Here is a 13,627-nt window from a genome sequence, read left to right as displayed (position 1 = left end):
TTAATGAAAAGCAACAAGTAAGAAGGATTAAAAGGATTTTATTTCCTTGTCTTTAGTGCAGTTCCAAGCTGAAACGGTGTTGACCAACAGTAAGCGTGTCATAACATGTTCAGTGTTTCACGTCGCCCTCAGTGACGATGGCTGGGCTTTGGATGTTGTTTAACTATTTGGTGGCTTTTGCCCACACCTTATCTGACATTGAGAACATGAAGACCTGCAGCTGCCTTCCCTGGACTGGGTGACAGAGGAAATCTGACTGACAGGTGAAACTGACCACGGCTGCAAGAAGGAAACACCTTTTGTATTTGGTCAGGGAGCTGGTGAGGGTGGTGACCCTTGTCCCCCCCCAGGACGAGATCATCAGCCTGAGGGTAAGGAGGCAGGGTGTGGATCACTCCCTCCTCACATCAAAACACCCCCTAAATGTCACAACCTTAATGTGTTATCCCCTGCAGTTAGGAACCTCCACTCTCTCTCCCCGTTAAAACCCACCTCAATGTAATCTCCATCTCCAGCACATGTGTAGGAAACGAGATAAACATCCACTAAAAAAACCTCCACCTGCAGGAAACACTATGCTGCTCTTCTATCTGTATGCAATTAAAGAATTAAGCACACTAAAAGGCTTCACGGCTACTACATAATGTGTGTTATTGCAATTTATAACATTTACACTCAATTTTCTTATTTGAGATAATGATGTTCTACCATATGTAATATTTAATGGCTTTGCAGGTGAATACCTTTATCATGGAACCTTGACATGATCACTGTGTTCCATCCCTTACATCAGTTTGTCTCTTCTGCTGATCTATTTTCTCTTCATTCTATGTCTATTAATGAATAAATGAAACTTTTGTTGTTTATTTCTGTTTCTTATATACACTTACTATGATTATATTGATATTTTCTTTTTTTTGATTATCACTGTTATTATCAATACCTGTATATCACAACACTCCTAATGGGAAATGCTTAACTGACTGCTGTTGCTTTAAATGTTCAGAAACATGTGTTTGTTGCACAACATGTTTATGATCTTTTTCCCTGAAGGGAGAGGGGTGGTGGTGGTTGGGTGGGGAGGAATCTTAATCTTCAACAGATCTGAAATGTAACAAGGCAAGCCAGCATCAGAGGGAAGTTAAGGCTTTCAGCATCCTCTTTCTTAACCATCTTCTTTCTTACACTCACAGTGGAAATCTAACATCAGAACTTTCCCTGGATGAGAGGATGATCCTGGGAGAGTTGCTGTCAGGGCCACGTGTAGCAAGGGGGACTTGCCCAGGGAAAGGGGGTGACTTTCCCTGGGTGTAAAATTCAATTATCCAAAGGGTGAACGTGTCTCTTGTGAGCAGTGGGCGGACGGCTGCCCATTCCCAGCATGCAACAAGGGGGTTATGAACCACAGAAAGGCATCCATTATCCCGAGTGAGAACAGCCCATGTGGCTGGCTGCATGGCCTCCACTCTCATTCACTCCACTTTACAACAGCCAGCCAAGAGCCCCAAAGTTTCATTCTCTATTCTCTGCCCTCACTCTTTTTCTCCCCCCCTTTACTCTCCAGCTCTCAGAAAAGAGCTTCCACAATACTGCAGGAAGGCTGGAGTGGATTCTTCAGCACCCCTGTGGACAGTGCACATGTGGACAACATTCACCGGACGTCTGTCTTAGTCCATTAATCAACGACGTCTCATGAAAGCACAATTAGGAACCTCGCAACTCTATAACAGATTATCATCTCTAAGCACCCCTGCTATTCCTCCTGTAGAGCAATGCTCTGTGTTCAAGTAGCTTTTTCTCATCCAACTGCACTTTTTTCACAACAATAATCCTCAAAAAAAGGTGGAACTGCGTAATGTCGATTGAACGAAAATGATTTATTTTAAGTGCGGACAGCTGCAACGTGTAAAAGAGCTCATTCCTTGCAGTTCGAGCACACATGGCGCTAAAGCTGACTCGCATCTGGCCAATTATCTGTGTGAAAATGGATCCTCGGTGTGTGAAAAAGACTGAGGCCCTATGGAAATGGTCATTGTCAATGCACACTGCACCACTTCTCCTGATAAATGAGCAATTGTCTCCGTCAGCATTAATGACAGTAAATGACGCAGCGGGGAGTGCTTCATCCACTGTAAAATATGAAGTGTGCACTGAAGAACCTTGGGAGTTTTATGTGACATCATGTCCCATCTGCACATTACTGTCCATTGGAGGCAAGCAGACGACACATGAAGTGGTCCTTTATGATTCCTCTGAAAGTAGCTGCTACAGTAGGTTTGTTTTCATGTCCATGATGTGTAAATATATAAATGTTAAATATTTATGTATATATAGAATGATATATATATATATATATATATATATATATATATATATATATATATATATATATATATATATATATATATATATATATATAACATCCCATTTCAAATTTATGTACTATGTATGTACTATGCACATCATTGTATTCAACACTGATATTAAGATTGATGTATATATTGGTGTTCGTTCTTGTATGTTTGCCTTTTATATTCGGTAAATTATTCTTTGCATTTGTCATGCTTTTTTTTATCTGAAGCTTAGCCGTTGTTTGTGTTATTCAAGTCAACAACTCAGTGCAATACAAAAGTGAGATTCTGTTTTAACTTGACAATAGCAATAATTTGTTTCCTGCATTAGTAACCTGGCCTCCTCATCCAACAGTGATGAGTTGGCAGCTGTAACCACAGCAATTCCCACCGTGTCCATCAACCAGCTAATGGTGCAGGTACAGGAACAGTTCTAACCTAGAGTCTCATTACCAATCTGATAATAATTTACATTCAATATGTAAATGACTGAAATGTTTTTGTGGGTTTAGTTTTTGTATATAATCTGAAAGTCTTGAATTAATATGCCAGACTTTGAGTCGACTTTCCAAAATCATTCTGATCTCAGATCTTCCAAATTACATGAAACTCTTTTTTTGTTTCTACACCACACCAAATAGTATGCACTATAATAGTATTATCTTTTCTTGTCAGCAGGTAATAAGGTCTAGATTGGCTCCTAAACTGGACTTTCAAGGGGGGGGCTCTGTGCTCTGGGTTGGCCCCGTTCCCTCCACATTACCAAAGCCACACTGCCATCAAGTGGAACCTGTGGATTTCCTAGCTGGCAGGTGACATGATGTGTGGCCTGCATGAAGGGAGGACTTATCAGACTTATTTGTCATTATTTTCCTTAACGTTAACCCTGCTTCATACAGTATAATAAAAAAAGACTTGATAGTCAATAGTCTGTGTTCAATTTTTTCAGCACGTCAACAATGATAGGAACGACAACAACAAAAACAACAATAACAAATAATGGAAATGAAAAAATAATAATAGTAAAGAACATCACACTAATTAAAGGCAAATATGTGACCAAGTGGGTGAATATTTTTTATGAATCAAATGAAAAGTGACGTAACTTTCACCAGTGTGATGACGACAACATGGTCCCACACCGGGGGACGAGAAACAGATGTGTGCAAATTGTTTTTCAGCTTTTTTTTTTTTTTTTTTTTTGAACAAACCACCCCGTGACATTCCGATGGAGAGGGCTGTGGTGTCACGTGACCCGCCGCGGTTAAAGCCGTTCACAGGCGGGAGCAGGTCAGAAGAGCTCTGTCATTGTTTGGATTCAGCGCGTTGGGTTGGTTCACCTGGACAGCGACAGGATGGATGCGGCGCACAAGAAAGTCAATGGAAATAATGAGTCAGAAACGGGGGACGGCGAGAAAAGGGTAAACCTGTGACCTCGTTTTTATCAGTTTAATTATCTTTATTTGTGATCCTTTGTTTATTTAAATAATAAAATAGAGACTTTTCAGATATGTCCCGTTTTTACTTCAGATGTCTACGTTTTTTAAGTGACAATAGTGTCAGTAGCTGTAGTTTTAGCTGGAATGTTCCAGAGAGTACAGCAGACAAAAAGATGTAGCTCACTGATTTCAATAGAGGGCATAAATACACCAGAAACATGTAGTGTAGCCATTCTTCAGTCTCACAAATTAAAAGAAGATAAAAGAAATATGAATAAAGAAATAAATAATGAAAGCTGAAATATAGTTGATCAGCAATAAATAATTTCAGACATCAAAACGTTAATAATTAAAAGAACTTTTCATTTAGAAACATAATGTTCCAGCTCCAGGATTTCCTGCTCTTATTTTTCTCATGTAAAAAAAAAATCCATTGCAGTTATGCATTGGCTAATTATTTTACAAGCTATCATGGATAATTAATCAAACTAAGTGCAAATCCAAGTAAAACAATGATATAATGATTACAAAATCTGATTTACTCATTCCCTTGACTTCAATAGGGAAATTGTGATCTTTTGAAAGCACTGTGATACAATTTAACCTGAAATATGTTTTCTCACAGGGGAGACGGGGCTCCATGTACCTGGAAGAGGAGACCAGCAACAAATCAGAAGTGATCTCCTGCATATTCTCCATAAAAGAGGAGGTTGGGGCTTTAGCGCGGGCCCTGCGACTCTTTGAGGTACATTTCAGTTTTAAAAAAAGTTGAAAGTTAAAAAAAAAGTTTTAGAAAAATACTCATGGATCTTCTCCTTTGACACCATAGATCCCCACATTTTTGGGGGGTACTGAGATATTCTCTCCGTGTAGTCCATGTACATGGTGAGAATATCCATGTACTCTCTCCATGTACTCTCTCCTCCAAGTATTGTAGAAGACTGTACATTAAATTTGGAATATTTCTGCTGCTCTCATTTCAGCAACGGAACAGATTTCCATGTTGTATGAAACATTAATGCAATTCAATGTTTCAAGTTGAACTCAATTGTTTTGGATTGATTTTCGTACTTGTGGCCCCTTTAAGGAAGGAAACCAAACATATGTTTATCTCAAATATTTGTGTAGCAGTTCAAACACGACTTTAGGCCATTCACCCATACCAGGGTTTCTGTAGTAATTAAATAATCAATCACAGGACTGATGGGATACAGGAAAACAAGTTATCGCTGTTTGCAATTTAGCAGAAATGGTAAATAGCTACTTTGAAATAACAACTAACAACATTCATCCAATTACAGTAATTTGATTTGGAAATATTTATTGTTTACAGCACTCTTATTTTTTTACATTACACTTTTCTTCCACTTGATTTGGCCTTGTTTAAAGAAACACTCAACACTGGAGATCTCATGCAAATTACAATACATGTGCTATTAATTTTTTTAAATATTTAATTAAAATGAGACTGTTATCCCTACCTACAGAAATAGAGTTGCTTCGGCTCAACTCAATGACATAATTTCTTTCTTTTTTTTTTTTTTTACACATGACAGACAATCAGGCAAGGGGGTAAGATGGAATGATCAATGGTCATATTGACATGTAAGATACATTATATGCTAACCTTTGGACTGTACTACTTTCACCATGGTTAAAGAAAATGATAGCATGTACATATACTTAAGTAGTCAAAATGGATATTGAGATGATATGTTGTCTTTCTCTGAACATATGTACTATATGTAACTGAAAGCACTCAAAGTACATTTTTTTTAGGTAATCCTGTATAATAATTGAGGATCCAAATGATTGTAATCATAATAAGATCATCTTTTGATGGGGCAGCTGTTTTTAACTGTTTCATTAAGCCATCTGTGCTTACGTGATCAAATGCATTGCAAATGTGGACGCTGATCAGCAGTGCCATCAATATCATCCACATGTATGTGATATATCAAAGTTCCTTTTACCAAAGAGTATGTTACGTACCAAATTATGCAGTCCAATGGTAAACATCCCAATTCTTGTCTAACCTATGAGCTTGCACCTTCCTGATCCTCCCATACTCCACCTCTCTCGCCCTTTGCTCTTTCTGACCCTTTCAGCAAATAAACCAGACTAAATCCCCTCACTGCCACCCGCCCCCACCACCAACAACAACACACATACGCAGACAACCCCATAAAACAGTTGTTGAATCCTTTCATGTTTTTCCATATAACTAAAACAGCTTTTGGGGTGAAGCATGTGGTAATGTTTAGCTGAGTTTCATACATCACATGACTATTTTTTTCTTGTGAAGGTCTAGTGTCCACACTCTATAATGCTTCACTAAAAAGCTGGCACACAATTGGTCTTGGATTCAAGTGCACATGACAAAGTTGTGTGGCTATCATGTGATAATGGTTCAACAAGAAGGTTAATGTTACCTTATGATGGAGGGACAGCTCAGAGGGGTACAAAATGACCCTGCATCCTGCTGGGGTCAGGATTTAGGCTTGGTTATGTTAAGCTGGATCAGGTCATAAAAAGCACAAGTGTTGCAGTATTTTATTCGAATAACTTTAAACAAGATTTGTTGATTATGATTTAGATAATGTGATTATGTAATAATGTAATTACATGGAATAATTGATATTTCCAGTTGGAATACAGCAGTTTTGGCTTGTGAAATGATTTAAAAGGAGCAGTAATGAGGTTTAATATTAAATATTGAAGATTAAATCAATTTTATTAATCCCCGAAGGGAAATTATATCTTCTTACCCAACAGATGACTACACCTGAATTTAAAAAACTTAATATTTGTTTTAAATACTAACCTGGACACTTGGCTGTCCTTTATCCATGAAACATGGAAAACGGTGTACCAGACCAAAAACAATAAAATCTGTCGTTGTTCCGATAGCCAAGCAAACAAAAACACATTTGTGATTGTAATCGTGGAACCTACCTTTGGAGAAAAACCTGAAATGTCACCTGCCCTGGATAATTAATTTACATGTTTGGTAACTAACGCAGTATGTCTTTATTATGGAAGCTGTCTCTGCTTCAGTTTGCAGAGTAAATGTAATACAGTAAAAAGTTCTGGCCTGACATTTCGATGAGATCTTATAACACTTTATCATTAAGTGACAACACAGCGCCCTCTAGTGATAAAATATAGATTTGCAGAATTTGCAGGAAAATTATTCTGTTTTTTTTTTTAAATGAAACTACAAACTACATACAAATATATGAGGATCAGCAAACCTGCCAGACCAAAATACCTCACCCTCAAAGTGCTGTAATTCCTCACATGCTGGGCCTCACACATCTTGCCAAAGGGCACTTCGCCCTCTGGACTAGTGCAGTTTATAATGAGCTACATCTCTTGCAGATCATCTTTTGTCTCTCAAAATCTCTGATATGAATGAATGTCATACACAGAATTAAAACAAGCTGTTGGATCTCGCATCTCACCAATGTCTGTTTGATGTTTTTGTTTCTGGGGATTGCAGGAGAAGGGCATAAACCTCACACACATTGAATCCCGTCCTTCGCGGACGAACCAAGACCAATATGAATTCTTCATTAACGTGGACTTGAGCTGTTCCCAGGCCCTGGACGATGTCATCGATGGCCTGCGTAAACAAATCAGTGGCCCTGTGCATGAGTTGTCACGTAGCAAGGAGAAAGATACAGGTAAGTCAGTGTAAGTAACTACAGAGAGGATACTGAGCAAGATATCACAAATCTTTAACATGATGATGAAACCTACTCCACTCGTTGTGAGAATATAGCTGTGGGTGTTCTTCTTTTTGTGGAGCCTCACAACTAGACGAGCTTTAAAATCAAATAACTTGATCTCCATGTCATGCCAAGTTAAATAGTTAATTTATAAACTGACCACATTCAGACAGGGCAATGGAAAGCTAGCCTCATCAATGATCTATCTGTCTGTCTGTCTGTCTGTCTGTCTGTCTGTCTGTCTGTCTGTCTGTCTGTCTGTCTGTCTGTCTGTCTGTCTGTCTGTCTGTCTGTCTGTCTGTCTGTCTGTCTGTCTGTCTGTCTGTCTGTCTGTCTGTCTGTCTGTCTGTCTGTCTGTCTAATCAACACTGGGTGGGTGAACATGCAAAGTTACGGTAGGCTGAGACAGACAGGGCCACCATGGATCCCCCGCTGACCTCAGTGGGGGATCCATGGGTATATTCATAGGCTGTTCTAGAGATAACCTGTTTATAGAGGAGCCTGGCAGAGACCTGTTGTGTTCCTGGGCCCTCAGGCTGGATCACATAAAATTACATGATAAAGGACATGCAAATAAGCATGAAGGTAAACAGATAAGATGACAAAAGCTCAATTTATATCAATCAAAGATTTCCTCATGTATAAAGTAAATGCTTAATTAATTTTACTTGAGATAATACCGATGAATGAAAACATGAATTATCACGATATAATAACTGTTATTATCTGCAGTGCCATGGTTTCCTAATGACATCCAGGACTTGGATCGCTTTGCCAACCAGATCCTCAGTTATGGCTCTGAACTGGATGCTGATCACCCGGTAAGGACTGACTCATCCATTGCTGTCTGAGTGCCACAGCCTGCTTCTGCATGTGTGTGTTTGCATCAATACATGTCCACTCACACCCACAAGTGAATGAAAACAGGGCTGTGGAGATGACAAGCTGCAATCTGCTGTCTATTCTAATGGAAACTATGTAGCCACGCAACTTGATGTCATTGCTTTAATTGAACCCCTGCAATTATAGATAATTGCTCCCTTTTACCACCGCCATTAAAGCAAAATGTATTCATCATAAGCAGAAAAGCATTCTACAAAGGCTTCATTTGAATATGTATTTGTTTGCGACTGTCAGATTCTGAGAGCATAGTTCTGTCAAAGGCCACAGGATTTATATGTATTTTATATTATACTTTTTTATACTTAATCTTTCTTACTTTTTTATTTAATTTTGATTAATTTTGCTTTCTATCTATCTATCTATCTATCTGTCTGTCTGTCTGTCTGTCTGTCTGTCTGTCTGTCTGTCTGTCTGTATGTCTGTCTGTCTGTCTGTCTGTCTGTCCTGCTATATTGATATTTTTCTGATCAGCTAGCTAGATTGTGAGATATGACATGACTTTCCTTTTGTCTTATTGTGTGTGTGTGTGTGTGTGTGTGTATGTGCGTGTGCGCGCGCGTGCGTGCGTGTGTGTGTGTGTGTGTGTGTGTGTGTGTGTGTGTTGATGTGTGTGTGTTCAGGGCTTCACAGATCCAGTGTACAGAATGCGCAGGAAGGAGTTTGCTGACATTGCCTACAACTACAGACAGTAACTACTCACAGAAACTCTATTATTTCTGTTTTGTTTTGGTGCTTTAAACTGAGGTTTTTGTGTCGTTCGTTATGAATAATACTTAACATTCTCAGAAGTTCTAAACAATCTCACTCAATTTCATTTAGCTTGCCTGACCTTTGCCATGTGATATTGAACAAAGCCTCTTATACAGGATTATTTATTATGTTTAGTTCAAGAATTGTATTAAGACCTTAAACTGGAACCTCATGTCTTTGTCCCAGTGGTCAACCCATCCCTCGTGTGGAGTACACAGAGGATGAAAGGATCACATGGAGCAAAGTGTTCCAGGAGCTGAAGACTCTGTACCCAACTCATGCCTGCCGCGAACACAACCGGGTCTTCCCCCTGCTGGAGAAATACTGCGGCTACAGGCCGGATAACATTCCACAGCTGGAGGACGTCTCCCACTTCCTGCAGTGTAAGCCATATCTTGTCACTGACCACAAGGTCCATGGATAACATCTGCACCCAATACGTAGCCGAAGTCCAAAGTTAGAGCTCAACTTTTACATGGATAACTGTCAGACTTACAAGGAAACCTTCTCTATCTTTAATGATAAACATCATTATCATCAAAAATTGATGACAATGAAGTAAGAAAAATAAAGACAGACATTACCTGTTTGCCATATCCTAAAATTAAAATGTTTTTCAAAAAACGTAATGACCTCCTGTAAAAATACAGCTTTCACTAAATGTGTGACTGTTATAGAAATGTCATTTTCAATTTTAAAACTACAAATTGTAAGATAGAAAGTTATAAAATTATTTTTCACAATCTATGAAAGTCTGTGCGATTCAGAAACCCTCTACCATCATTACGAGAGGCAAGACTTGCTGAAATGCCCAACTTCCTACTCCTCTCTGTCTCCATCCTTCCCGTTTACCTCACACCAATGCTCTTAATCAACACTCACATGTTTCATGTCTTTATTTTTGCTGCAGCGTGCACAGGTTTCCGCCTTCGCCCAGTCGCTGGCCTCCTCTCGTCCCGGGACTTCCTGGCTGGGCTCGCTTTCCGAGTTTTTCATTCCACACAGTACATTCGTCATGGCTCAAGACCCACATACACACCTGAGCCGTGAGTGTCTAACTACAACTCATAAAACATGGAAAATATCATTTATGTGATGCTAAAGAGTCTTTATCTAATTTTTTATGCAGGGATGTCTGTCATGAGCTCCTGGGACATGTTCCACTTTTTGCTGACTCTAATTTTGCCCAATTCTCACAGGTAACAGATCAGTAATGAGTGATAATCATACAAAACTACATAAAATAGTCATCCACTTAAAAATGTATAATTCTACTCAGTATTATAAATAAATTTGTAATAATAATAACGATAATAGGGCGGCATTGTGAGCGTGCATGGTTGTCCGTCTTTGTGTGGCTCTGTGGCGCACTGGTGTTGCGTCTGGAGTTTCCCCCGCCTTAAGCGCTAAGCCAGCTGGGATAGGCTCCAACTCCCCATGACCCGCTACAGTGGATAAAGCGGTTAGGAAGATGAATGAATGAATGCCCTAATATTAACCCTAATATTTTTTTCTGCTTGACCTAGGAAATTGGACTCGCCTCCCTCGGTGCCCCAGATGAGTACATTGAGAAACTTGCCACTGTGAGTACCATGTTTATAAGAACGATCAATGTCAACTGATTTGGTTGAAATGTGGTAGATAAATGTTTTGTCAGAGGTAAAGTGAAAGAAAGATCCCTTTACTATCTGTCAAACTTTATGGTTTCTTCCATGGCATGTATATCCCACCCTTCCAACCAATTTTGTGAGAAGTGATTAAAAAAGCCAAAAAAATTCACTTATGCATTGTTCAGAAAAACGAAAGAAAAAATAAGCCTTAAATGCATCTTTTCATCCAAATTTACCTCAAATTTAATCTCTTCTTTGCTGTTACATGCACATCCCATGCACTTTTGATCAAGATCATTCAAATAGTTTTGAATAAATCTTCTAAGAACATGCCACTGAGATGCCACAGAAAACATCAGCTCTGAAGGTAACATTAATTTATTCCAATTATTTATTAACTTAATCATGCTAGTATCCATTATAAATTTTGTCATATTTCTACTGCATATTATAAAAAATTATAAGTCATCTTTTTCATTGAGCATGTGTAATAAAATTAGAAGGAACTCCCCTTGTTTTCTGTCCTTTCATCATTAAATTGACCTCCATATTTTGGAATGGCTACAGAAATCTCACCAATAAAAAGTAAAATAGGGGTAGCACAGGTTATGTATCATGGATCCAAAAGATACACATAAAGAACACCTTGATAATAACCTTAGTTTTGTGTGTTTGGTACATGGGTCTTATTTCACAAACCATATGTGTGTTCTCAGGTTTACTGGTTCACTGTGGAGTTTGGATTGTGTAAGCAGGGCTCAGAAATTAAGGCCTATGGAGCTGGCTTGCTTTCTTCATTTGGAGAACTGCAGGTAAGAAAAGGAAGCAACATGCAACTTTCAGAACAGCAAAGTCATAAAGAAAGGTTATCGCTTTTAAGGTTTTCCCACCTCCTGCTAATCATTCATCTGTTGGTATTACACATTCACCTTGTTGTACAACAGCAACAGTTCAGGCAGTGGGTTAGTGGTCCAGGTTTAATGTGTCACTGGGGGAGTCAGCCTCCCTGCCCAGTGGGGTGTGGGTAAAGACAGTAGGAGTTGGCTCACTATTGAGGTCACTAGGTACATCAGTAGAGGCTAGCAGAGGATGTACACTCTGTCAAGTCCCATCAACAGTACTGAATCATGCTGCACTTCCTGTTTACTGGCTCTGACTGGAATAGAGGCACTCATTGAAAAATCTTTTTCTTACGTGATGTCCTTTCAGTACTGCTTGACAGACAAGCCAAAACTCCAACCATTTGACCCCAACAAGACCAGTTTGCAAAAATACCCAATCACAGAGTATCAGCCCATTTACTTTGTTGCAGAGAGCTTTGAGGATGCCAAAGAGAAAGTGAGGTAATAAGTCTTTTTTTTTAAATTCACAGTTTTGTGAGAAACTTTCCTGCACAAAATTTCTTAACTTTTGATATTGTTTTGTTGCCTTACAGAAAGTTTGCAGCTACCATCCCCAGGCCTTTCACAGTTCGCTACAATCCTTACACCCAGAGCATTGAAGTTCTGGACAACACCAAGCGGCTCAGGAACCTGGCTGATAGCATCAGTAGTACGTATCTGTATTTTATTTGTAGACGTTAGTGCACGCAGTGTATACAATAATATCGCCTTCTCTACGTAAATAGTTTTTATTTAAAGTTTAAAGCAAGGGTTACCAATTATTTAAGTTTGTGATTCCTTTAGATGTTTCTTGTGGCCAATAATTTCATTTACATATGAGTATGAGTAAGTTTATTTTTCCTGTGATGTAACAAATATAATGTTTCATAGATCTTTTTAAAGGTATCATGCACAAGATTTTATACCAAAATAAAAGAAATCCGTAATTTTACCCATTAAAATACCAGTAATTACATATTCCAGGCTTCACTTATCATTGATAAACTGAGTGTGGTCTTATAAATGACATAACAGCTATGGCCTCTACGTTTGGTTATAAGATCTTATTGATGTGTCCTTCATAAAAATGGAGCATTTTTTAAAAAGGTTTTAATAATTTTATTATTTCACTATCATTTTTCGTATTTCAGGTGAAATGGGGAAACTCTGTGAAGCCCTGCAGAAATTTCAGTAAATGCACATGAAAGCTGTGCTGAAGTTCACCAGAGCCTCTTTGCATCTTCAATGAAACTTGCTTCTCTGCTTTTCATGCATGCAAATAAGACTACATTTTATTAAAATGTAAAATTAAGTTTACTGTAATTGATAATGCAATCATTTAGCTTAGTTACTGTTACACAGACTATTGTTGCAATCAATATTCCTATAATATAAACATTATTAAGAAAATTATATTGTGGCATAATCCATTAACAATTTTATTGAATTTACATAGCAAAATTAAAATCATGAATTTCTTTCCAATGTAATGTAAAAAGTATTTTTCTTCAACATTTTATACCTAAAAGCATGTTGATAATTCTTGTGAATAGTTGATATTTTGCTTGGCTTAAAGAAATGATTTATGTACACATTAAATATTAAAATAAAAGCAAATAATAATAATCTGGATCCCAAAATATTTAAAGGGAATTTTTATCCTTGTGGAATATTAGTGTTTATTTATTAAGTAATAACTATTAATAAATAAACAGTAGTATTCCACTATTAGTAGTTATTTTTGCTTTACATGAACTGCGCAATGGCATCCGCGTGAGGGATCTCATATATCAAAGTATGAGCTGCTCATTTCCCACAATGAGAAATACCCCTGGCAAGTTCCCAAGAAGTGAACTTGACAGGGATATTTCTCTAATAACTTCCAATCTATTTATTTAACACTTAATTTGCATTAATGAAGCCACCTTCCCCTTAGAACATTGTGTGTTGTAGACAAAAAAC

The 13,627-nt window shown here is 38.1% G+C and overlaps 1 protein-coding gene across 1 annotated transcript; it reads left to right on the top strand.

Annotated features, from left to right (window-relative positions):
* The first annotated feature begins 3,394 nt into the window (after window positions 1–3,394).
* Window positions 3,395–13,236, top strand: pah (phenylalanine hydroxylase). The gene is made up of 13 exons (XM_068306714.1): window positions 3,395–3,772; window positions 4,416–4,535; window positions 7,293–7,476; window positions 8,254–8,342; window positions 9,045–9,112; window positions 9,361–9,557; window positions 10,085–10,220; window positions 10,304–10,373; window positions 10,701–10,757; window positions 11,501–11,596; window positions 11,994–12,127; window positions 12,220–12,335; window positions 12,817–13,236. The coding sequence occupies exons 1-13, from the start codon at window positions 3,707–3,709 to the stop codon at window positions 12,858–12,860; spliced, it is 1,377 nt and encodes a 458-aa protein (XP_068162815.1). The 5' UTR covers window positions 3,395–3,706; the 3' UTR covers window positions 12,861–13,236.
* The last annotated feature ends 391 nt before the right edge of the window (window positions 13,237–13,627 follow it).

Source organism: Antennarius striatus, chromosome 22, assembly GCF_040054535.1.
Source record: "Antennarius striatus isolate MH-2024 chromosome 22, ASM4005453v1, whole genome shotgun sequence".
NCBI classification, from domain to species: domain Eukaryota; kingdom Metazoa; phylum Chordata; class Actinopteri; order Lophiiformes; family Antennariidae; genus Antennarius; species Antennarius striatus.
This window is presented reverse-complemented; position numbering and strand designations above follow the sequence as displayed.